Source organism: Phaseolus vulgaris, chromosome 11 (assembly GCF_051622355.1).
Source record: "Phaseolus vulgaris cultivar YP4 chromosome 11, ASM5162235v1, whole genome shotgun sequence".
NCBI classification, from domain to species: domain Eukaryota; kingdom Viridiplantae; phylum Streptophyta; class Magnoliopsida; order Fabales; family Fabaceae; genus Phaseolus; species Phaseolus vulgaris.
In genome coordinates, this window is record NC_143508.1 from 52,932,125 (window position 1) to 52,959,542 (window position 27,418).

The following is a 27,418-nucleotide window of genomic DNA, read 5'->3' on the forward strand; positions in this document are numbered from 1 at the left end:
TTACAGAAAGACTTATTCTACAATAAATTTTTTTTAAAAAAACTAACAATCTTTGAAAAAAATAACAATATTTGAAAAAACTAACAATCATTTTACATTCAGAAATATTCATTCTAATCATTTTCATATTACAAGTACTTAAATAGTCTAGAGTTTAGATAAAAAACGAAAACCAATTTCATATAATAACACTGAAAAATTATCTAAGAGATAGACTAAACAACTACTAGAATGAATATTTCAAAGATAAGTTAGAATAAACATTTCAAAGATAAGTTAGAAAAAAAAAACCTTATTTCATATCATATTAAAATTTAATTATTAATTTTATAATTAAAAACCGATCAAAATATGAAATATTTAAAAAAAGACATTTTTTTGTATAAACTTCTGTCATTTTCAAAATAATGGAAATAAAAAAAAGTTATATTTTTATGTCAACTTCATATGTCAACTTGTAGGTTTATTTATTTTAATCCATATAATTTATATTTTCCTTTTTTATTTACTTTAAAATTGAAAAAATATTTTATAAAAAAATAAATTAATAAAACATGATTTTTAATATATTTAATAGTAGCATGTTTTATTATAACATTTGTCGAAAGCGAATTCTTAATAATGAAACATCATAAAACGCCACTTAGAAAGTAAGTAACATATGTCGTAATTAAAACAAATTGTTCAGTTTCTCGGGTCCAAAAAATAAATAAGTGAAAATTATAGTGTACTATTCAGCAATTCAAGAGAATGAAGGTGCGCAATGCAATTTCATAAACACAAAGGACTTTAAATGGAATTCCCCAAGTTGAAAAACTGAGCAATGGCAGGGGCAAAATGGTAAATCAGAAGGCTTGTCGAAATCTTAATTTTAGCGAGCTCTGAGGAGGGAACAACATCTGAAACATTCAAAAACACGTGTGAACTGTTTCTTTTAACGTGGATTTGTATTTGTTAGCACTGAAAAAAACTCACATTCACTGCTGTAGGGAAATAATGGCTTCATTGAAACTGCCAGAGGTTGTTCCTTCTCCCACCCAAGACAGTGAAAGACTGAGAAAGGCTTTCCAAGGTTCCTCTCTATCTTTGTCTCAATACATAAAAAAAAACATGTCTTAAAGGTGAAGAAATTTGACAAAACTGAATCCTGTCATGATCTAGGTGATGCCAGAATTTAGGAAGCAGAATTGTGTTAAAAAACCTGAATTTTTGTAGTTCTTAATTTCTGGGCTGATGGGTTTTCCACAGACATGATTCTGTCTGCAATTGTGTAGGTTCTTTGGTTTTTTATCGTCCCAATGGAGTGGAATGTTTGAGTTTATGACAAAGTTTTATGCTTTCTTAGTATTGGTGGGAATTTGGTTGATGGGACATTTCTATGCTTTTGCATGTTATTTAGTCCTATTTTTTTCTTGGTTTATGGTAAATTTGTGTGAGTTATTTTATGGCATTAGACGGGTTATGATGATAATGGAAAATTTGATGCAGGATTTGGGACAGATGAGAGAGAACTGATACTGGTATTGGGACACAGGAATGCTCAACAAAGGAAGGAAATTGCAGAAACTTATAAGCAGCTTTACAATGAATCTCTGTTTGATCGTCTCAATTCAGAATTGTCTGGTGATTTTAGAGTATGTCATGGTTGCTGCACTTTGTTGGCTTTCTGTTTTCTTTTGCTTTTAAGAAAATAGTTCTTCATCATAATGTTTTTTTGGCATATGTGATAGAATTCAGCTGAAATATTGGGTCTGTTTGGATGGCTGAAAATATTGGATTGCATTTTTTACTTTGTAGATTTCTTGATTACCTGAATGAATGCCTTTTCATTGCTTCAGATTTTTCTGTTGTAAATGAGCTTAAGTTCACATAAGCTTTTTGTATGCTGTCATAGATGTTCTGAAGAGAGAAGATGCAATATATGATTCAATCTTACAATAATTTAGACATGATAATGATATTTGCACTAAAAATGTTATAGGGCTTTTGGCACATTTTTCCATTTGTCCATGGATAAAGTTCACTGCATTGTTGAACTTCAATCATGTTCCCAAATCATGCCATTTTTTAAGCAATCATGTGATCTATGACTCACTCTTGTGATGCATGACATGACAGAATGCTATTATTCTCTGGACCTATGATCCTCCAGAAAGGCACGCAAGACTAGCAAAAGATGCACTGAAAACTAATAAAAAGGGGACTAAACACCTTCAGGTTCTGGTTGAAATAACATGTGCATCAACTCCTAACCATTTGGTGGCTGTGAGGCAGGCTTATTGCTCTCTCTTTGATTCTTCACTCGAGGAGGACATTGTTGCCAGTGTTGCTCCACCTCTCAAAAAGGTAAGAACATGGAAGTTTTGTAGACATACAGAACAAAAACATTTACCTGAGTTTGTCTTCTCAGGCTCAAGTGTGCCTCTAGAAAGAAGTAGCTACTTGTCAGGTAAATGTGCAAAAAATGTTCTGTAATTCTTAGACAAGTGATTTAAGGCTCAAGGTTTCTTGTGTTTAACCTCATCTAAGTAGATGATTATGAAAAAGGGAAAGGTTTTTTTATAATAACAGAAAATAAAACAAGAGTGAAAAAGATATATGACAGAAGAACTTGGTCAACTCATTTTTAAGGGATGTTTCTTATATTGAGTTATGATGTGAGGAAGAAGCAAAAATATGAATGAAGTTTCAAACTCTAGTTTTTATGCAGTTTTCTTTGTGGGTTCCATGCTGTCTGAACATGGTTCAAATCTGAAAGCTAAGGTTTGAATTGTCAGTGTAATAATCAGAATTCCATTTTCTTAAGAATATGAACTCTTTCAAAAAGCTGCTAGAGTCAGAATGTAATGTTGCATTAATGACTCATTATCACATTTAATTTCCAATTTGTTCTATGGTTTGTTTCCTCTGGAAAGTGATCTGCATGATAATGTTTTACAGCTTTTAGTGAGCCTGGTAAGCTCATATAGATATGATAAAGTTGCTGTAAATTTGGAGGTTGCAAAGTCAGAGGCATCAAAACTGCATGAAGCCATCAACAGCAAAAATTTAGATGATGATCATATTGTGTGGACAGTTAGCACCAGGAATATTTTCCAGCTCCGGGAAACTTTTGCATGCTACCACAACCTCTACGGAACTACATTGGAACAGGTTTTGCTTTAAAATTTTAGGTTCTTGTATAAGATTTTAATTTTGATCCACTAACATTGCAACTGATTTATCTTTTTCATTGTTGAAACAAGTAATTTTTTCACCTTAAGTGAAAAGCATTAGTTACTACAATGACTTGACAATATCATGGATCAGATTTCCACTCACATGATTATTTTATGCATCCATAAGGAGTTTGGATATTTTCTTGACAGGGTATAAAAAGTTGTGGTAATGGTGATTTGGAAACTCTCTTACAGCTGGTAATATTGTGTATAGACTGCCCTGAGAAACATTTTGCAAAGGTAAATGCTAATTTCTTCTTCTGAAGCAGTGACTTGTTAAATTAGTTATTAAGAAGTGAACTTTAAGCCTAACTCAACCTCATACAATTGCTCTGATACCTTATTATAAAATAGAATAGAGATGAACAAAAGAGTAAAAGGAAGGCAAAAGATATGATGATGAATATCCCTTCTATTATTCCACTGAAATCAAGACAAATAGTCTGAATATATACAAGCAGTACACTCATTAAAGAGAGAAAAAATCAATCAATAAATACTAGAATCATAATAGACCAAGACAAAGAAAAAGTTATTCAACTCTACATAGAAACAATTAAGAATTAGAAATGACACTTAATATTAACATCCTTCTATAACTCTTGTATTTATATCCTTTAATATTAGTACATTATTATCTGTAAACTTCAAATGCTAAAGCTTTACCACAAAAGGGTGTCAATTCATTAGAATCTACTGATCAAGTACCTTCTTGTCATGATGTACTTAAAAAAATCAGAACAATGCCACCAAACAGATACTACCTATATTTTTTGCTGAGCCACTTTCCATTGGCAGTGTTTAATTTTCAAAGCCAAGTTCATGTTTATCTGTAATCTGAACAATGCTTGCTGCATAGATATTCAGTGACTTCTGATATTGTTAGACAATTATTTTCCAGCTGCATCAAGACTTTATTCTATAACTATATTCATTTTGAGAATACTGAAAAGCAGCAATTGATTCTAATGTATTTGTTTTTGGTTTTTATGCACCTAAAAGGTTATAAGAGATTCTATTGTTGGTTTTGGAACCGATGAAGATTCACTCAACAGAGCTATCGTAACTCGAGCCGAGGTTGACCTGTTGAAAGTCAGATTCGAATATCCTAACATGTTCAAGTCCAATCTTGATGATGATGTTATAGGGGATACCTCAGGGGACTACAAAGATTTTTTGATGACTTTGTTAGGCAGAGGTCCAGAAGGAGAGTGATACATTATAACCACCAACAAGCACCTCTCTCATGGTATTCTAGGATTGCTTGTAATCTGCATTTTATGGTCTAGACTCTGTACTCTTTGTTGATCTTTTGTTTCCAAAGGATCAGAATTCAAGCTTGGAACTAAAAACAATTTATTGGTTATTCTGAGTTGATTATGTGTATATTAATTGTAGTTTGATGTCTTACAAGAAAACTGAAAGAACTTGATGTATAGTGAATAAGATAGCAGTTGTTATCTTTGTTGCAGTCATATTTATAACATCATTTTGTGCATGTAACCCCATGAGTTGAGGTAATGGTTAGACATATTTCTTTCTGCTAGAATCCTTACTCCTAGCATTGACAATCATTGTTCATATATAAGTATTTTAAAGTGTAAAAATTGTTTAAGTCTCATAGTTAATAAATCATTTTCTCTAAGCAAAATTGGACTTTTCATTCCAATAAAAAAATTCAATCCATTAAAGACTAGAAAAAACTTAACACACGAGGAACAACTATTTCAATTAACACATCCTTAACATTGTTACTTTTAGTTATAAATTAAACATACAAATAACAAACAAACATTCTATTCATACTAATGTTCTTCTTTAGATTTCTCTTAATAGGTGGAACAAATGCTTTAATTATTGTGGAAAATCAGATTTAGAATTTTTCACATTTTTTTTGAAGACAATGTTTGTGCTAAGTTTGCTAACTTAAGTTTTATTTATAGGAAACAATTTTATTGGTATAATAGGTTTCTAACTAGTATATTCTTATAATTCTTTATTAATAAGTATAGATTAACTAAGTATCATTTTTCTTAGATTTTATTATATGAGTTTTGGCCTAATCTCTTATATTTGCTTGTATTTTTTTTTTAGTAATACTTTTTGCATGTAGTGGTAGATGATGGTTGAAACTTGAACTCTTAACCTAATTCACATATCAAATTTCATAGTGATATTAAAAAATAAAAAATTGTGGGCTTTCTTCACTTTTTCAATCTAATAAGCTTTTACATTGATTTAACTCATCATGATAAACGAGCACAGAAATATCTAGTGAAGAGATAAAAAAACAGATCAAATTACAATTGATACAAATCTTGAATAAGTCTTAAAATGCAGTCACCAAAAGTAATGGCTTTATCAAAGCTTCACAATACTTGAACTTTGACATTGTAATTAAATCATTAAATGTATGTAAAATATAAATTAAATACATAAAGTTATAGTTTTCCCCTGACACAAGTTTCTCTTATTCTACTATAACAAAGAGTAACCCATTTTGCGGTTATATTACCGTCTTGCCCTCAAGAGTTATATATAAAATTAGTGACAAATACAAGTTAGATACATTTATTAATTACTTAAAGTTTTAATTATTTAATATTGATATATAAAATTAATTACAACAGTGATGCACAATGGGTTGCTTTGAGGGCCGAAGAAGAAAGGCCCATGGCTGAGTCTGTAGCTAAGGAATCTACTAGCCACAAGTGCGAAAATCCGAAGGTGTTTCTTCTTGCACCCCAACAATTTTCTCCCTGCACCCTATTACTTTTGGAAAAAACTATTTTACTTTTTTTAAAAATGACTTACAAATTATTTTTTCTGGAATGTTTCTGAAACATACTTTTCAGGACACATTTTATGAATTTCGAATTTATCATTTTGGAAGTCAAAAAAATATGTTTCGGAAAATATATTTTGGAATGGTTGTTTTTACTCTAGATTTTCTATTCCTGAAACAATTTTGCTTACAGAAAATCCCTATCTCGGCATGATCCAAAACTGTCAAGGATAATTTGGGTATTTAGAAGAATGTAAGATGCAGGAAGAAAAATGTAGAGGTGCAGGAAGAAACACCCAAATCTAAAAGTCTACGGCCCAATGGGTAAAGCAAGCCTATAAATAGCATATTTTGGATAAAGAGTTTTCTTTTTGCACCCATAACTTCTATTCGCATGCCCATAAATTCAAGAATACCCAAATTACCTTTCTTCTATTATATAGCAATGAAGTAGGCACATCATTGTTGGTATTGCTGAGGTGGGGGTGGAGGTGTTAAGAATTAGATTTTGATACACTATTTGAGTTGAAGTGAAGATCATTAAATGTGAAGGTAAGTAGTTATTTGAGTTTAGTTTTTTTTTATTATAAAGAGCTAGAATCGTTTGAGGAGAATATTCAAACTGTATAAGATTGACTTTTTCTTTAAAAGATTATCAAATTTTGATAACGAAAATCAAATGGTGATCTAATTATAAAATATTATTCGACACTAAATTACTAAGAACTAAGATATATATAAATGATAAGTAAATACATAAGTATTTTATTGAAATGAGTATTTTCTAAAATTATATTTATAGAATTTTGGATGTACTAAATAGATAAGTGATTTACACCATAATTAAAATAAGTTTTTTAAGATATTATGGAAATATGCAGATGATCAAACTATCACAACTCAACATTTCCTTGTATTAGTGCAACTAGCTTCCACAAAAACTTAAAACTCTTTGAACCCTTCACAACCAAAACATCATGCAGAGCCATTAACTCCTTTTAAATAAATTTATTTATATCAAAACATATACAATAAAGGCATAAACATGGTTAGTTCTAATTCTACACACTTTTGATTCACTCATTTGACTCATATATTCCTTTCTACAATTTTTTTGTAGCTAAAAACCCTTTCTACAATATTTGGGAGGATTAAAGTAGATCTTTTTATTCCTATGTCGATTTCATCCAATTGTTTTTTCAACTCCACCACATTCTTAACCTTAACAAATCTCTATGAATTTGGTTATATAAAATCATGTATTCCTTATTTAGGGAAAAATATTTATTTTTTCTAGTCTTTTTAAAAAATTGGAATATCTAGCTAATTTAATTCATTCAGATAAAAAAATATAAAATATTCAATCAATGGTTCAGAAAATGTGAAATGAATCATAAAGAAAAGCAAAAGAAATTAGTTTTTTTTTTTTGATCGGCAAAAGAAATTAGTTATTGTTGGAAATGAAAAAGTGAGTTGGTATTAATTAATAATGGATGAGAAATGCACCTCCCATACAGTTTTTTGTTGAATAAAAGTGATTGAAGAGAGGCAGATGATACATCACTTCCTTCCCAGCCTGGAATTATCACAATCCCACATGCTTCAAACTTTCTTCCTTTTTAGCTACTCACTCTCAAATCTATGTACTTTTTTTACTTCATTTATGTTCATCACTTTCTTCCCACTTTTTCTCCAATCCAACAACTTCTCCATCTTCAACACATTCATGGTGAAGTTATCTTTGTGGAAAAGACCATGTTACATTTATAGGTGAAACAAGTTATTATATCACCTCAGTCAAAACTTGTAAAACTTTTTCTTCTTTTTCTTATGTATTCTTCTTCTTATGTATTGTTCTATAGGGCTATCCTATAGATGTTAGAAACATGATTCTAAGTTGGAATTTGTGATTGTGATTCACACCTTCAAAGAATTCATTTTTTTTAATTAATGCTACACACTTTTTTATACAATTTAACAAACCGACACACACTAATTCATATAGTTAGAAGTTAAAAATATAATATTATGAAATCTAAATCTTTTTGTTTTTAGTACAAAAGTTTGGGACCACAATTTCAAATCATGCTCCAAGGCTAAGATTAATCTCTCTCCATGTATATTCAAATTCATTTATGATATTCTTTTGGGAAAGGTATTATCCCTTTGGTGACTCCCATGTGTCTTTTCAAGGCTTTATTTGAATTGTACAAAAGTGAAAAAAAGAAAAAAAAAGTGAAAACATTATAATTGATTTAATAAATTTTTATATATATCTAAATTAGCTTTTATTAGTAAAATATTAGTAATTAAACCCTTAGTTGTTAATTTAAATACCAATTTAAAAACTATTTTATAAATTTTTATTAATAATAAAAACCACTAATAAATTTTAATCTCCAAATTAGTGTCTAATTTAATTAATATAATAATTAATTATTTTTGTCTCTAAATTTGATTATTATTTAATGATTTTAAAATACTATCTAATTTTCAGTATTTATTATATTTTATTAAAAATTATTAATACACCAAATAATTAAAAAAACTTATAAAAGGGATAAATTTTTTATTAATTAATAGAGGATCTTATAGTTTTAAATATACCTTTTTGTCATTTTTTAATTAAATTTACTTTTTGTGAAGAAAGTAAATGCTTTTTTCAACTTATAGTCATATTAACATTACTATTTAAGGCACATTAATTCATCACAAAGAATTGTCTTTCATTACCAAGAAAAGAGGTATATCAATGTTTTCTTTTCATGCAAAGAAATTACATTATTGTTAGGATATTTGGCATGTCACAATCCTTCTCCTTGATGCAAAAATATTCTTCTAAAACCCCAAAAATATGAAAAAGCAACCTAATTTATGAGGCTCATTTATTAGAGTGAACACTGATCATACATTCTCAGCTACAAAAACGGTGTTAAACTCTAATCTTTCAACACACTCTCAACCACCAAATAATGCTCACTAACTAAATCAAAAATCTCATAGCAGCACAGTTTATTTTCACACACCAAAATGCAGTTCAATCAATGCACCATGTTGATGATTAGTCTTTGTTGAAACCCTAATTAATTAGTCATCTTTTTAGTAGGGTTTCTTCCTCAACCACATTTTTTCATGATCTTGTCCAAAGAGATAATTAAAGTCAAACCAACAGCATTATGCAGTGTTGTGACTGCATCATGTTAATCACAGATAAGAAAAAAAGCAGTGAAAAAATGATGATCATTTAATGCAGAGTGTGAAACCAAACTAGGTATTATAAATAATGCAGGTATGCAGCAAGTGTAACTCAAGCCTTCACACAAACATTTTTTCCTTTTTCAGCATTGTTGTGTGGCTCAATGAGAATGCATTCCACTCTGCAAAGCGCAGTTTTGCGCTTTGTTCCTTTGTTGCTTGTTATCACCTTCTGCTATGCTGTTACTTCTGCAGCAACAACTCAAGTTTCAGGTTTGTGATTCATAATTTTCAGTAGTTTTTTATCAGAAAAATGATTGAATAACAGAAACCATTAAGGACATAATTTTTAGTAGTAATATTCATCTATACTTCATCACTAAGCATAAGAACAATAATAGTTAACATTGTAACAATTTTGTAATTCATTGTATATTACTAATATCAATTCTTAGTTTTTAATGAATAGTTTTAAATTTTCTGATAATCCTTCTACTTTCTTTCTATGGCAATTGTTAATCAGTATTTGTTTTATCAGTAAAAAAACGAATAAACATACAACATTTAAGAGATGCTTCAAACTTATTAATTAATATTTAAGAGATACTTCAAATTTATTAATTAATATTTACTGGTTAAATAAATTAAAATAAAAAGTTTTTTTTTTATTATTAAAAAGAGTTATATTATTAGTTTATTATCACTGATAAAAAAAATCATTAAATAGAAATTAGTTTTAATTTTAGAGACAAAATATTATTAGTTTCTATATTGACTAAATTAGATATTATTTTAGTGACTAAAAAATGATTCATATTAAAAAAAATGTTAGTATCTAAATTAGTTTCTATTATTGATAAATAGTTTCTAAATTTGTATCTAATTAGCTACCTAAGTTTCAGCAACCAATTATTTATATTCTAAAGTTGATATCTAATTAGATACCAATTTAGAAATTATTTATCAATAATAAAAACTAATTTAGATACTAATAATTTTTTTAGTCTTTTAAATAGTATATAATTTTTTAATATAGAAACTAATTATTTTTTATTTTTAAAAATTGATTTTATTGAATGATTTTTTTGAAATGTATGTTTGTCAATATAATTTATATGGTAGACATTATATATATATATATATAATCTGCATTCTTCAGTCAATGAAAATTAAAATTACTCAATTGTCTTTGACTTATATTATATTAATTATTGTCATGAACCGTTCAATTTAATTTTGCACCGGCATGCATGTGATCATAGAGAAAAACTGGTCCTACGTATACAATTTCTTTTATAACAATTTACAGATTCAATTTTTTTCTCTCTCTTTATCATACTCGATATATTATTTTTCTAGTAATCTTTTTTACTTTGTATTATAAATTTAATCATTCGAAGTTGATGCATTATGTCAAATGAACGAAATCTATATTTTTCATAATTAACAATTAAACATTTACTATTCAATTTCATTTATTTATTGTACACACACAAAATGCTACTACTCAACTTTACCTTATAACAAAAACCCTAGTTTATATATTCTAATTACAACAAATTTATTTACTATTTTATAGACTAAAAAATTATTTGTATATAAAGTAGTTTCTATTATTAATAAAAATTTATAAAATGGTTTATAAATTGGTATCTAAATTAACTACAAAGGTTTTAACTACTAATATTTTAGATTCTAAATTTGTTTCAATTAATCTTTTAAAGACTAATTTAAAATTTAAAGTATTAGTAGTTAAAATCTTGGTAGCTAATGGTTAAATACCAATTTAAAAACTACTTTATAAATTTCTATTAATAATAGAAATTACTTTAGATACCAATAATTTTTTTAGTTTTAAAATAGTTTTTAATTTAACTCAATAATAACTAATTTTTGTGTTTCTAAAATTAGTTATAATTTGATGATTTTGTTGTAGTATCTATTTTCCTTCACTGATATAAAGTTTAAATTGATTATTTTATAGATATTATACTTGTTTATATATCTCATGTTCTCTTACATATTTATTATCAGGGAATGAAGTGAACACAAATGGGATTGCAAGTGAAGAGCTGACAAAAACAAAGCACTATGAAGAGGAAAAGTTTTTTCATCATCATAAACCTCTCTTCAAGAAACCAATTCCATTTATTAAACCTGTTCCAAAACCAATTCCATTTGTAAAACCAATTCCCATTTATAAGCCTTATCCCAAACCAGTTCCAGTTCCGGTTTATAAGCCAATTCCAGTTTATAAGCCAGTTCCGATTTATAAGCCAATTCCAAAGCCAGTTCCAGTTTATAAGCCTGTTCCAATTTATAAGCCAGTTCCAAAGCCAGTTCCTATTTATAAGCCAATTCCAAAACCGGTTCCAGTTTATAAGCCAATTCCAAAACCAGTTCCAGTTTATAAGCCAGTTCCAATTTATAAGCCAATTCCAAAACCGGTTCCTATTTATAAGCCAATTCCAAAACCAGTTCCAGTTTATAAGCCAATTCCAAAGCCAGTTCCAGTTTATAAGCCAATTCCAAAGCCAGTTCCAGTTTATAAGCTAGTTCCAATTTATAAGCCTATTCCAAAACCAGTTCCTATTTATAAGCCTATTCCAAAACCGGTTCCTATTTATAAGCCTATTCCAAAACCGGTTCCAGTATACAAGCCTGTTCCAATTCCAGTGTTTAAGCCTATACCAAAACCAGTACCCTTTTATAAGCCAATTCCTGTTTTTAAGCCAGTTCCAACCCCATTTCCTATTATCAAGCCTATACCAAAACCAGTACCATTTTATAAGCCAATTCCTGTTTTTAAGCCGGTTCCAAAACCATTTCCTATTATCAAGCCTATTCCAAAACCAGTTCCTTTTGTTAAACCTATTCCTATTTTCAAACCTATTCCAAAACCGTTGCCTTGAAACCATAGTGATAATTCTTTTATGCCAAAGCCTTTCTTCAAAAACCCTAATCCTTATAAGTTTGCACTTCACCCCATTTGAGAAGCCACACCCCATATTTGCCAATTCCAATTCCAATTTCTTTAAAACTATCATGGTTAGAAAATGTTTATCCATTCTATTTTCATTATGGTCACGCCTGCTCTAAAAAAATCAATGGCGTTTCTGTAAAAACCCTATCCTTTGCATTGTGTTAGAATATATGCATTTCTCTCAATAATGTTGTATATCAGTTTGTGTATCATTCCAAGAATAGAAATAATATTTCTCTATTTTTGGCTTTAATAATATTTGTATTTTTCCTTTTGATATTTTTTGTGACTCCCTTTTCAGAGCATGGCTACTCCATTACTTTTAAGTTAAACTAACTAGATAAATTATGCTAACTTTTAGGGTTGGGTTAATTTATAACTTCACTCTAATCGTTTCCAAAATGTAGAGTAATTAAATGCTTTATTTGTGAAGGTGGAAAAAAAGTAATCTAGGTCAAGTAACGCATAATGAAATCTGTTATCATGCACGTGTTGATCAATGTAATGAAATTAAGGTGTATTTCGAAAATGTAAACTGAAAAAATAATTATAATAATTCATTGTACGATCGAAAATCATTAAATATAAATTAATTTTAAATACTAAAAATTATTGTATTGATTAAATTAGATACTATCAAATATAAACTTTTAACAATCACAAAATTGTGCTTTGGGATATACAAAACAGATAGAAATCTAGAAACATACATTTTATGTATACACATCACACATTTTAGAATTTAGAGAGTGATAAAATGACTAACCTTAACATTGATTCTTAAGTAAATTATTCTTATTGTTTCATTGTTTACCCCTAATAGATGGTCAAATCTCTGGCTTTAAAGTGACTCTACTTTTGTCATACATGCTTTTAACAACCACAAAATAGTGCCTTGAGATATGTGAAATAGATGGAAATGTTACCTTAAAAGAACTAGAAACATCCAATTTATGTATTAAAAACACATTCAAAGACTGAAACAAGTGTGTTGATAAAATAACTAACATTCACATTGACTCTCAAATGGTCATGGTTTCACCACTTATCCCTGAAAGATGGTTAAACTCTATAATTTTAAAGTGACTCTATTTTGGTGATAGAGGCTTTTAACAACAACAAAATAACGCCTTGGGATAGAAATCAAATGGAGCTTATGTTTTGAAAGAATTATGAAGTGGATCAGAGGAATAACTCATTAGTGTATTTTTTTAATTAAAAATTAAAATAAAAAATAATTTAAAATATTAATGATTTGTATTATATTATTGAAATGACTTAAATATATAAAATAAATATACCTTAAATTATTAATACGTACTAATTAACTTCCAATTATTAATAATTAAGAAGTAATTTTATATATGTATTTGGATAATGTGTGATAATTGGGTAGGTGTAAAATCAGTGCATCATGAACAATTAATCCAACATTTTCAACCTTTTTATATCATGGAATTATCTGAAAAACATAATAGAGTTTGGAAAGGAGTGTGGATAGAAATTGTATGGACCATATGGAACCATAGGAATAACATACTTTTCGTTGGATGAAAAGTGCTCATTGAGAATCAAATAGAACCTTATAGTGGGAGACACTACAAGAAAAATCATCAAATAGAAACCAATTTTAGAGACAAAAAATAATTAATTGTTATAGTGACTAAATTAGAGACTATTTTAGAAAATAAAAAAAATTGGTTTCTAAATTAGTTTCTATTATTGTTAAATGGTTTACTAAATTGGTATCTAATTAGCTACCAAAGTTTTTGCTACCAAATTTAGAAACTAAATAGTTGGTAGTTAAAACTTGGTAGTTAATTAGATACCAATTTAGAAACTATTTAACAATAATAGAAACTAATTTAGAAATAAAAAAAAAATTTAGTCTTTAAAATGGTCTTTAATTTAGTCACTATAGCAACTAATTATTTTTTGTTTCTAAAATTAGTTTCTATTTTATGATTTTCTTGTAGTAGTGAGAGGTGAGGTAAAGGGCAGGTGTGATACTTTTAGAGCTAGTGGTGGTTCAGGCTACAAGGACTGCAATTCTAATGAACCATCTGGTATATTATGCAGATGCATCTATGAAGTTGGTGTTGATTCGTGGGGAGTGTTTTGGGCTTATTTGATCCATTTGTTTTGTCTAAAGTCTGAGAGATAGTAGGTAATTTTGGGCAGGAACATGCAGAAGTGGTAATAAGTAGAATTGGTAGGTTTTGTGTCCAATGCGTATTATGAGCTTATTGTCATGAGAGCAATAAGGAAATGTATTAGGATGGTTTGCCAGAAATTCTGCTCCTATTATGATAGTTTTAAATCGTATGAATATCAGCTGACAAATAAATCTGCACTTTTAATCAGGGTGGATGCAAGCTCTGTAGCAGCTCAGAAGGACAGTTACCAAGTATGATGTGATACAAATAATCTTTGAAAAATATTACTTTAACAACTATAAATCAACTCAAGTTTTAGTAAAATATTATGAGTGCTGATATGTTAACAACTTTGTATTGAATTTTAACTCGAAAGTAACATTAGAGCAAATTAGAGTTGTGAACTGATATCTTTCGTTATATAGTCGTCAAAAGTAACATTTTTCAGAGATTATTTCTCCTTCAACTTTTATCAGTTGTAGTCTGAAACAATTCATATTGGGTAATAAATAAACCATAGAAAAAGATTGCAAAAACTGGTCCTATGCTGCTATTTTGCTAGCTTACAAGGAACTTTTTGCCCCATGCAAGTTATCTAATTTGTAGGTTACCAGGTTTGGAGACCAATTGTCTGCTGAGTGATATAAGGAAGAGGGAGGTTTGTAAGTTGTATAGCAGCATAATGTGCTATCTATAAAGCAAACTATTAAAAAGTGAACTTTAAGCCTAACTCAACCCTATAAAACCGGTTCATAAGGTTGAGGTTTGCATTTATTTATATACAATGAAATGTCCTAATCTTTAGTCGATGTGAGATTTCCAACACAAACCATGGAAAGATGTATGCAGTAATGACATTAGATACATTTGAGTATGTTTGCTCTTCCACCTGTTCTATTAACTCTTCTACGATTGGCAAGACTTGTGCCTGCTAATATAATATTGTTTTGCTGATATAAAAAAATTATAACTTGTGAACACCCTTAATTAATTATCATGTATTCTTAATGTAAAAGGCAAATGCCAATTAAAAAAATACTTAACAAAAACAAAGTTCAGTACTGTTTGTTACTTTAATTTTTGTTTTTTATCAGCAATGAATGAAATAAATTAATGTTACTTTAATATGTTATCAATCTTACGGAAGGTAACATTAAGAAGCTCATTAAGGAGAAATGTTGATTACATGTATTCCAATGTAGTACACAAGAAGGGTACAAAAGGATTATGCAATCATTATTGAGGTTGGAATGTGCCCTATCTCTCTATATAAATGTAGTACAATATAGTTATGATTTCATGGAGTAGGAATTGGCTTCAGAATTGGCAATGGTGGTAGAAGTGGCTTCTTGAATTTGGGATCAAGGGGTAGCTTAGGAATAGGCTTTTTGAAGAAATTATTTGGTTTTAAAAACTCCTCTGACTCAACAGTAGGGATGGGCTTTTTCACTGTAAAGGGTTTTGGAATTTCCTTAACAAAAGGAATTGGCTTTGGAATTGGTTTAAGAATAGGAATTGGCTTAACAATGGGAACTAGTTTTGGTACAGGCTTATATACTTTGACAGGGACTGGCTTCACAACAGGAATTATTTTTGGGATTGGCTTAACTATTGGAATTTGCTTGGTTGGGAAAAAACCTTTGAATTTTGCTTCTTCGTTGGGAATTGGCTTTAGAATAGGCTTAACTATGGGAATTGGTTTTGATGTAGGCTTATAAACTGGAAAAGGAAAGGGTTTAACAGTAGGTTTAACTATTGGAATTGGCTTTGGAATAGGTTTAAGAATATGGATTGGTTTTGGAAAAAATCCTTTGAATTTTGCTTCTTCATCATCTCCTTCAATACTTGCTTTTGCAAACTCTTCATTTGAAACCTTCCCATCTGTGTTCACCTCATTCCCTACATCAGAAATGAATAAATATATGCAAGTCAAACACTCATAAATATTTTCTGCTACCTTCTAACAATCATACTGTTTTAATAAATGTAAGAAGGACTAACACAAAAACATATGATGATATTTCCTAAACTATGATCCTATAACAAAATTATTACAATGTCTGTGTTAGTAATAGCATGAGCCATAGACCTGTAATTTGAGTTGTGGCCAAAACAGAAGAAGCATAAGAGAAGGTGGCAAGGAAGAAGAACAGAAGTGCACATTGCAGAGTGAAACCTTTTGTCATTTAGAACACAAGTAATGAAAGCTGAAAAGGAAATATCTGAAGGCTTGAGTAACTCCTTTCTCATATTCTCATTATTTATAATACCTACCTTCAATTGGGACTAACATTGGTCAATATCCTCATTACATGTTTTAAAGTATACTCCGAAATTTTAGATTTGGTTCAGGGATTATTATGTGGGTGGTTCCAAATTTGACTTATGTTTAGAGAGGTCAATAGTGTTTAACACCGTTGTTGCTGTTGCTGTGATAATGCATGGATTCTCCCTCCATTGAATGAGCCTCCCAAATTAGGTGCTTCTTTTCTTTGAGTGTTTTGGAGAAGAGAAATGCTGATTGGGAAAAAAGGTATATAGCTAGAAAAATACTAAGTAAGAATCTGTTTTTGTGCAGTTGCAACAATGAAAGTAGAAGCTAAGTGGGAAGGGTTATTCTTTAAAACAAACATGTTGTATGCATTTTAGTGTAAACACAGCGTGGAGGAAGTTCATATCATTTTATGCAAGTAGCATGAAGATCTAAAAATAAAGGTACAGTGATACAAGGAAATTTTGGTTGGAAATGAGTATACCATAGTAGAGCATGAGAAAGATATATAACTCTGTTCACTAGAGTTTTTATAAAAAGTGCTATATATATAGGTATTAAAAATGAAAAGGAAAACTTTTAAAGTTTGAGGAACAGAGAGTTATCACTTTAAAGAGTTTGGAATTAGCTTGTGAATTGGCAATGGTGGTAGAAGTGGTTCCTTGAATTTGGGATGAAGGGATAATACAATGTATGCAGTTGAACTCATTAGTGAGATAAAGTTATTTTTGTTATTGTTTTAAGATGGTTAAAGTATGATATAGCTGAATTTGAGAAACTACAAAATAAGGGAGGCAAAAGTTCTTAAAATAGTGTTATAATTAAAAAAAATTGATTCTTGCTTTGACCCTTTGTATTTGAACCTACCTACCTATGTTTGATGTAGTTTTGAACACCCAAAGGAAAATGAAACATGTTTTCCAGACTCATTTATTGAAGAGAGAATCCATCATTAACACACCAAGAACAGAGGTGTTAAACACTTTTGACCTCTCTAAACAAACATCAACCACCCACATTATGGTGTAATGACTAATCACAAATCAATGCCAAGTTTCTAGGTGCTGATAAAAACAAAAATCCTAAGGTAGGCATTATAAATAATGTGATTATGCAGCAACTTCTGACTCAAACATTCAGACATTTCTCCTTTTAGCTTCCATTAGTGTTTTAACAATGAGAATGTACTGTGCACTCTTCTGCTTCTGGTTTCCCTTGTTGCTCCTTTCCAACTTAGCTTCTGTTTTTGCCACAACTCAAATTTCAGGTTTGTGTTGGTTTCTGTTATTTATAAATGAAAGAGTTATTTATTTGAATAACTACATTTATGAAGGAAACACTATTAGAATGTAATTGTTGTATGATGGGCTAATTTGAGAAATTGACATAATGTAAGAACATCAGTTATTAACTTATACATTTATTGCATTTCTTATGTAGGCAATGAAGTGAACAAGTATGGGAATAATGCAGAAGGCCATGATGAAGAATCAAAATTCAAAGGATTGTTTACTAAACCAATTCCATTTGTTAAACCTATTCTAAAGCCAGTTCCTGTTATTAAACCTATTCCAAAGCCAGTTCCTGTTATTAAACCTATTCTAAAGCCAATTCCTGTTATTAAACCTATTCTAAAACCAATTCCTGTTATCAAACCTATTCTAAAACCAATTCCTGTTATCAAACCTATTCTAAAACCAATTCCTGTTATCAAACCTATTCCAAAGCCAGTTCCTGTTATTAAACCTATTCCTATTCCAGTTTTTAATAAGCCTGTACCAAAATCAATTTCCATTAAGCCCACACCAAAACCAATTCCAGACATAAAGCCAATTCCCAGTGAAGAAGTAAAATTCAAAGGTCTTTTCCCAAAACCTATTCCCAAAATTAAGGCAATACCAAAGGTAATTCCAGTTGTTAAGCCTATTTATATTCCAGTTGTTAAGCCTCTACCAAAGATAGTTCCCATTGTTAAGCCAATTCCTATTCTTAAACCTAAGCTAGTTCCCATTGTTAAGCCAATTCCAATTCTTAAACCTATTCCAAAACCATTTACTGTGAAAAAGCCAGTCCCTGCAGTTGAATCTGAAGAACTTTTGAAACCAAAGCCCTTGTTCAAAAAGTATATTCCTAAAATACCATTTCATCACCAATTCAAGAAACCATTTGTAGCACCATTGCCAATTCACAAGCCAATCCCAACTCCTTAAAATGATGAGACTCTACATCTTGAAAAGTATAAGGATATCCCTTCCATTTGTAATGCCTTTATGTAAGAGGCACCATATTTAATTCAACCTCAATCATAGTTTGGATAATCCTTTGGTACCCCTCTTGTGTACTGAATTCCAAATATCCAAATATATATGTACTACATGTTTTTCCTTAATGAAGTTATGTTAAAATAAGAAATGTTAATGTAATTCTTTATTTTTGTTTTTAATTACTATTTCTATTTGACATATTGAAGAGGTGACATTTAATTGTAATTTTGTCGGAATAGACATTACTATTCTTACACTTGACAAATCCTACCAATTTGTGAAGTCATATGTTAAGGGTGATTGTAAGCCTCTAGGACTGGGTCCAAGACTGAGGAGTTATGTGGTGTCATAGGTAGAGTCGACTCATTTAAGAAAATTTTTTATAGGATAGAAATCAATCTCAAAACAAGATTTGATCAAAGATTAATCATTTAATAGATAAATTTTGTTAATATCTTTTTTACATTCAAGATAGTTTTAATGTAAGGTTAAATTGTTATAAAGGTAAAATTGACAATGAATAGTGAGTAAGGACTAAAGGCATGACCAAATATAGAAGGAATAAAAGGAGATACACAAAATCGGAAAAAGAGCAAGAAAGATTTGGGAGTAACTAAAGATACGTTCATAACTAAACTAAATGTTTTAGTTCGAGATTCTAATTTTTCTTGGGTAGAACAATCTTTTCATTAGAATAGTTTTTTTAAGTTTTAAAGGTGTGTCATTAAACAACTATAGAATTAATAATAGTCAGATAATACATATTCTACAAATAGACTTATTTAGTTACCATTAGGGAAACTGAACTTAATCAAAATAATATGTTTCATCTAAGGTCAAGATTGTACATATGTGAGGGTGATTTTCTCTGTATAAGCTTTGCTCGATTAAAAATTGACATATTTCTATGTTTCCATATGCATCAACTAACATATACCCACTAGGAATGGCAAAGCGGGGCGGGTTGTGCGGGCTAGCATCAACTCACATATACCCACTAACCCGCATTAGCCTGCCCCGCATTAGCCCGCAGCCCGCGCGGGCTAGCAGCGGGACGGGGTGGGTTGGCCCGCTAACCCGCAAGAAAAAAAAATGGATGAAAGTTTTTCTAAGGCGGCATCCAATGTTATTGAAATTGAAGAATGTCAATAATGTTTATCTTTAATGTTTTTGAATTAATGTTTATGTTTATTTTTAATGTTTTGGAATTAGGTATTTTTAATGTTTTGGAAGTGGAAGAATAGTGCTATTTGATAATGTTTTGATGTTTGACTATGTTTGAAAAGGAAGAAAAAAAAATTTAGGTTTGATAATAACAAATATATAGGTTTAATTTGACAATTTTTTAATAACAAAATGTAAAAAAAAAAAAAAGAACGCGGACTGGCCCGCAAACCCGCGAGCCAGCTCTTATGCGGAGCGGGTCAAAAATTCTAGCCCGCATTACGGGCCAAGCGCGGGACGGGCTGGCCCGCTTTGCCACCCCTAATACCCACCAACTTTTCTATGTACTGTTACCCTCTTTATCAAGACAAAGACAGCAAAATTGGTTTCACATTTTTTTTTTTCACAAAGATATTTACTTAAGAGGTTAATTTTTTATATGGATTTAATGCATTTAAATATTAGATATAGTTTTTAACCAAGGATATTCTTTTAGGAAATTAAGATATTTCTTGATATTTCAAAAAAAAAAACTTATTTTTTCAATGTTTTTAAAATGGAACCGGTCTAATGAGAAAAGGTTCCATGTAGAATGTTATATTTAATAAATAAATAATATATATATAATAAAAAATAGCATCATAATTTTATAATAATAAATTTTGAAATGAAAACATCGTAGTATTTAATTATTAATATTCAAAATAAAATAAATATATAATAATTATGTTAAATTAATAAATATATATAATATTTTTCAATTATAATAAAAAGTTTTCATATAAAATAAAAAAATAAAATGGCATATTAATATGATATAAAATTATGCAAAAAGTAAGATGTAAATTGGACAAAAGATTAAATTAATGATGTTTTAATTTGTATAATATATATATATATATATATATATATATATATATTATACAAATTATGATATAGTTGGGATATCTTGAAATGTTTCTTTTTATTCATTTTATTTTTTATTAATCAAAAAATAATTACTATGAAATGGTATATATATATATATTTTTTTATTTTTTTTATTTTTTTTATTATTATTTTTTTAATTGATCATATGAGTTTCATCGGATCTTAAATTTTATGTAATAAGTTGTTTTTATCAATAAGGAATAAAAGTTAAGTAATTAGTATAGTTATATGTTTGAAAGTAATCAGACAAGTAGAATAGATTTGTAAGAGAGAAAAAAAAACAATGCATATATATATATATATATTAATGAAATACAAATGAACAATAATAACATATTTTCTTTGGTTTTATTCAATCAAACTAAAAAAGAACAATAAAAAAATTACATTCCATTACAATTTGTAGGCTTAAAAGAGACAGTTTGCTTCTGAAGATCGTATCCAACCAAGAAGTTCTGCTGTGCCACGTTTCCAAAGATGGCTGTTTCACCCGAATGAAAAGCCAAACATATTATCCCATCTGCAACCTGAAGAAAAGTGTTGACAGGATTCAACCTCAGATCTGCACCACCTCTGAAATGTGCTGTAATCACTGGTATACCTGAAAAAACTGCAAAAAGAGAAATGATACATTCATTATCAGAATTCTATCTAATTCTTCGTGTGGTTGATTTAATTATAAATATATATAATAAAAGTTAAATTTAAAATTAAATGATATAAAAAATATTAAAATAATAGTATTGGAAGTTGTAATGTGAAGTCAGAAAAATATGAGTCGTTAATGTATCATTACCATCTGTATCAGATGATGAAGATTCATAGCATAGACCCAGAAACCCTTGCGGGTCCTTAGCAGGATTCAACTTCACTTGTTCTGCAACTGTTGATTCCAACTTTTGGTAAACATTATCTGGCAAAAGGGTGAGTGTTGTCCCTGAGTCGATTATGATGTTTCCCTCTGCACCAGTCTCAGAGGAAGAAGAAGAAGAAGAAGCAGCTCCAAAAGGTACTACACTGTCTCCAACATTCAGTGAATCCAAGGTTAGGAAGTAGAATATCTGATTCTGTTGTTGGATTATAGGGGTTGAAACAGTTCCACTCCCAGAAACCACAGCAGCATCTCCAAAACTGAGTTTGCTAGGTGAAGTTCCTGACAAACAATATTTTTTTTATCAGAATAAATAAAATAGAATAAAACACTTGTTTCCACCTTTATACAGATATTTCAGGAATGTCTCGTTGATTATACTCAAAGTGACAAAAATAAACCTGCACAATACTTGAATAGACTCTACCTACCTGACAAACAATATGAAAACTTTCCTTCAATTGTTGAGCTCAACTGAGATATGAGAGAGGTTGATCCAGCAGAAAGACCAACAATGCCAGAACCATTGGCTTGAAAAGTCCCACTGTTGTCATTTCCACACCCTATAACCATATTAGGGAAACTCACAGAAGAACCTTCAGTGGAAGGAAGGGTTAGGGTCTCCACACTGAGATCTCCTGAGGAATGTGATCCATCACCATATTGAATAGTGTATGTGCATTTGTTTCCATCTTCTGAGCAAGAAGCAGTGGACAAAGATGTGCATGCCCTAGAAGAGCAAGGTAGGGTTTTGTAGGTGTTGGATTGTGAAGAATCAAAAATAGGGTGTGTTTCTTTGTAACAGTTTATGCAAGGTTGGCATTGAAACCAAACAATGTTGCTACCAGTGTCAACTATGCTAAAAATTTTGAATGGTGGGGTTCCAACTGAATAGGTCATTAGGTATTCACCTGAATTTGGTATAACTGGTGATTCAACTGTGTCTAGGGCAAGAAAAGGTTTTGTGAGATGATTGGCACGTGCAATGGAACGTTGAATTGCTTTGGCAACTCTTTGAGAATGAGTTTCTGAGGGAATATAGAATGGTGATTTTTCTGAATCACGGTGAATCATTTCAACACTGAAGCCCTTAAGAGCTTTTGAGAGAGAAATGTTGCAGAGAAACAGCAGAACAAGAACAAGAGATGAATAATTTGGCACCATTGTTGCCATTGTTAACATGCAGAGAGAAAGTGAAGAAAAAAGATGAATGAAGTGAAGAACAGTGTTAGTGGCCTTTTATAAGATCAACAGTGACTGTGAAATTATAATAGGAGGGAAAGAATTTTCCTTAATGTTGTGATTTTTTTTCATTATTTCTTCATTTAATTATGATTATTCTCAATAAATTTTGTTTTCAGGCTTGTATTATTAATTTTTTTATACCTATTTAATTATTCCATACATGTGGTGAAATTATTTTTTGGTTATATATGTAAAGAAATTTGTTCTTAATCTTTTAAATAAGGTTTCCAAAGTAGTGATTTGGATTTCAAACTCTCCATTTCTGTAAAATATTTCTTCAAGATTCACCTTTAATAAAAAAAATTAATAAAATACATTTATTTTTGTAAATAGTTGTTTTGAGATCTGATAGTTTATAGTATTAACATGTTAATTTTTTATCAAAAGGAATTAACGATAATATCTTAATTAAAAATTTCCTAATTAATATATTAATAGAATAATTAAATATTAATTAAAAATACATGTTAATGTATAAATTATTTTTATTTTAAAGATTCTATGCATTTAATGCATTTCCAGATTTAGTTCTTTTTAACTGAGAATATTTGTTTAGGAAATTTAAGATATTTCTTGATATTAAAAAAATATTTTAAAAAGTAATTTTTTTCTATAATTATAAAATGAAACCGATCTAATGATTCAATCTTTCCTGTTGAATTATGATTCAACTGCTTATAATAAATAATAAAATATAAAATATTATTTAAATAAAAATAATAATATCATAATTTTATAATTTTATAATACTAAATTTTAAAATAAAAACATGGTTATATTTTATTACTAATATTCAAAAGAAAAATATCAATATAAATGAAATATGTCGTAATAATGATGTTAAATTGATAAATATAACGTTGTTCAATTATAAAAACAAGTTTACTACAAAATAAGAAATAAAAAATGAAAAATTAATGTAACATCAAATTATGCAAAAATTACACTACAACAAAATCATGAAATAAAAATCAAGTTTTAGAGATCAAAATAATTAATTTCTAAATTTAGTCTCGATTGCTAATTAAAAATAATAATAGAAACTAATTTAAAAACCAAAATTATTTTTAGTTTCTAAAATATACTTAGTTACTATTATAACTTATTATTTTGGTATCTAAAAATCGATTTTTATTTTTATATAAAAAATATATATGTGTCAATATATACTTAATACTTAACCAACTGTTTAACATGTAAAATCAAACTCTAACGCACCATAACCAAATATATTTTTATATTATAGTATGATTAGTTTTATTTTTTTGTTTTCATTATTATTTTATTATAATTATAATAAGAAGAAGAATAATAGTAAGAATAAAATAAAAATAATAAGAATATTAAATTAATAATAAGAAGAATAAAATGAAATGACAATAAGAATAAGAATAAAATGAAATAATAATAAGAGTAAAATAAAACAATAATAAGAATAACATAAGTAATAATAGTTATAATAAAATAAAGCAATAAGAAATAAGAATAAAATAAAGTAATAATAATTATAATAAAAAAAATAAAAATAAAGTAATAATAATTATAATAAAATAAAATAATAAGAATAAGAATAATACTAATTTTGATATGACATAAAAGTGTATTTGATTTAATGATTTAGTGGTATTTTTATTCTGATATAGTAAAACAGAAATAAAAATTAATTAAGAAACATTTCTTCAAATAATAAATTTTAATAAACACTTAATTAAATCAAAAATAAAAATTAAGATTGAAAAATGATACTTTTATTGATGACCAAAGACGAATTTAGAAATTGAAGATCATAAAATTATTTTAGTCCTTTAAAATAAAAAGTGATTTTTTTAAGTCTCTAAAATTTAAAAAAAAAAATCAATCTTTCAAAGTAATTTATTCTGAATGACTTTGTTAGAAAATTTGTTAACACATGACTAATATTATTGTGTTTAATTTTAAAAATATACAATTTTTAGTTTAGTGACTTTCCCATTTTTTTTTTCTTTGTTTTATTTTTATTAAGAAGTGATAAATTTATAAAAACAACTTATAAGGTGAGGTTTGCATACACCGGATTATATATTATGGGTAATCCGATAATGACCCGATAACAAACGGTCTGATAAGCCTAATAAACTATCGCTGGAATATATAGACTCAAAATGACTCTGATACCATATTAAGAAATGAACTTTAAACATAACTCAATCTCGTAAAACTGACTTCAAATATGAGATTTGCACATACTTATATATCATTAAATGTCCTAATATGTAATCAACGAGGGATCCCAACAAAATTTGTAATACTAAATTTTGGATTTTAGAAGTCTAAATTCATAATCAAACATATCTTACATTACTACTTGTTAATAGAATTTTTTCAAGTTTAAGATGTTCGAAAAGCTCAGTTTTAAAAAATTTAATTACCTTATTCTTATTTGTCTCTACATTTATGGTCAATATTCAATTTTGCAAAATGTAGAAACGAATAAGGTAATTAAATTTTTTAAAACTATTAGAAAACCTTATAATCTGAGTAGACTTTTTAACAAAAACAACATTAACAACTTAAATGACATTATTTTTACATTTATCTTTTGAGATTTCTTCTTATATTTATATTTATCTTAGTGAATTCGTGTTCATGCATTCTGTTCTTTGCCCATTAATTACATTACCTTGGATATTAATTGTTATACACGGGCTAACTAATTATGTGAATAATTTCTATAATTTCTTAATTAGTAATTCATAAAACAAGATAAACTAGGTTTTTTAAATAATTTTTTTATTAGTAATAGAAAATAATATAAATGAAAAATAATATTAGAAAAACTCCGAAAAAAATCATTGCAAATACTTATTTTTTTAAAAAAATTTACCTATTTTAATAAATTACAAATTTTTTTATTACATCTCTTTCATAAATATTGCAAAAACCTTATCATTGTGGGGGTCTATGCTTTATCATTGAAATTTTGCAACCCACCCTTAAAAGACATTAAATTGGATAGCAACACATTGAGAATCATGGAATGAATATGCACAAGCAACTTTCTAATATCACCCTCTTTCATTTCAATCATTCTTCAATAATTTCAACTCATAAACTTGTATTACAAAAGTAAATTGTATATATTAACCTAAGCATTTTAAAAAATTGAATTTTGCATGGTTCTATACTGGACGAGTCAGTTATTCAATTTTAGTTTTTGGTGACCAATTCGAATGTATAATATAATTAAGGCATTTAATAAATAATCATGTTTTACCTAATTCAATTCGACTATATCAAAATATATTTAAGACATTTAATAAATAATCATGTTCCACTTAATCTAAATGACATTTTTAATAAATTAGTTAATATATTTCCTTATAAATGATGGATCACGCTATAGATCTTTGATCCTAGAGTTTATTTAAAAAATTTCTTATTTGATAAAATTAGGAATCTCTTTTTCTATTTTTACAATTTGATCAAATTCTATTCTATCATAGTTCTTTCTCTTGCAACCTTGTTCTTGGGTTTTGAGGTTTTTTCCTCAATCATAACATCTTTTCATCTAAGATAAAAAATTATTTATTAATAATAAAAATTATTTTAGATATTAATATTTTTTTAAAATTAAATTTATACATATATTTCAAAAAATAGTTTATGTTATAATAATTTTGTTGAATGGTATATATATAATTTTTTTTCTCCAAACTGTTTTTTTTTATCTATATTTGTTTTGATAAACTTATCTAGTAAACCTTCTAAAAAAGAGAGAAAAAATTAAAAAAAAATCGTTTATATAAATTATTTAATTTATTTTTTTAAAATTTGTAGCTAAAATAAATTTAAATAATTTTCACTTTTTTTTCTTTTATAAAAAATTGTCAGATCATAGTTAATTATTTCTTGCATGAAAAATAATAAAATTGTAGATGATAGATAGAGACCTGCATAGACAGATTCATTAATATGTCGGGGGCTTCTTATGTTTGTTTGTTTTTTAAAATTTAATTTCAAACTTGTTTTAAATTATTATAAAAGCAATAAGGAATCGAATCCAACTTTCCCAAACATGAATAGAATCTAAAAATAATGGATGAAGTTTTAAAGAATTTACTTATATACACTAAAATAAAATAATTAATTCCTATATTGACCAAATTAAATAATATTTTAGAAACTAAAAAATTATTAGTATCTAAATAAATTTTTTATTATCAAATTTAAATTTTTAGATACCTTTAGATACCAACTTATAGAATTTAAATAATTGATAGCTAATATTTAGATAATTAATACCAATTTAAAAAATATTTATCAATAATAAATTTTATTTTTAATTTTTAAAATAAT

The 27,418-nt window shown here is 28.1% G+C and overlaps 4 protein-coding genes across 5 annotated transcripts; 2 read left to right on the plus strand and 2 right to left on the minus strand.

The window, feature by feature from the left end:
- Positions 1–894: 894 nt before the first annotated feature.
- On the plus strand, positions 895–4,721 carry ANNAT3 (annexin 3). Its single transcript, XM_068634765.2, has 6 exons — positions 895–1,072; positions 1,489–1,634; positions 2,119–2,346; positions 2,941–3,153; positions 3,369–3,458; positions 4,221–4,721. The coding sequence occupies exons 1-6, from the start codon at positions 997–999 to the stop codon at positions 4,431–4,433; spliced, it is 966 nt and encodes a 321-aa protein (XP_068490866.1). The 5' UTR covers positions 895–996; the 3' UTR covers positions 4,434–4,721.
- Positions 4,722–9,296: 4,575 nt separating this feature from the next.
- LOC137810026 (uncharacterized) lies at positions 9,297–19,021 on the plus strand. 2 transcript variants are annotated; one of them, XM_090297449.1, is made up of 4 exons: positions 9,297–9,471; positions 11,233–12,062; positions 14,952–14,966; positions 18,157–18,927. In XM_090297449.1, exons 1-4 carry the CDS (start codon positions 9,363–9,365, stop codon positions 18,817–18,819), a joined length of 1,617 nt encoding a protein of 538 aa, XP_090153575.1. In that variant the 5' UTR covers positions 9,297–9,362; the 3' UTR covers positions 18,820–18,927. The 2 variants fall into 2 exon arrangements, with proteins under 2 accessions (XP_090153575.1, XP_068467244.2); XM_068611143.2 differs by lacking the exons at positions 9,297–9,471; positions 11,233–12,062; positions 14,952–14,966 and adding an exon at positions 17,718–17,876 and having other exon boundaries at positions 18,050–19,021.
- LOC137813791 (uncharacterized) lies at positions 15,476–16,584 on the minus strand. Its single transcript, XM_068616258.2, has 2 exons — positions 16,427–16,584; positions 15,476–16,236 (listed from the first exon to the last, which is right to left on the minus strand). Exons 1-2 carry the CDS (start codon positions 16,521–16,523, stop codon positions 15,635–15,637), a joined length of 699 nt encoding a protein of 232 aa, XP_068472359.1. The 5' UTR covers positions 16,524–16,584; the 3' UTR covers positions 15,476–15,634.
- Positions 19,022–21,313: 2,292 nt separating the features above from the next.
- On the minus strand, positions 21,314–23,020 carry LOC137827232 (aspartic proteinase CDR1). The gene is made up of 3 exons (XM_068633494.2): positions 22,270–23,020; positions 21,764–22,120; positions 21,314–21,568 (listed from the first exon to the last, which is right to left on the minus strand). Exons 1-3 carry the CDS (start codon positions 23,018–23,020, stop codon positions 21,351–21,353), a joined length of 1,326 nt encoding a protein of 441 aa, XP_068489595.1. The 3' UTR covers positions 21,314–21,350.
- Between the last annotated feature and the right edge of the window lie 4,398 nt (positions 23,021–27,418).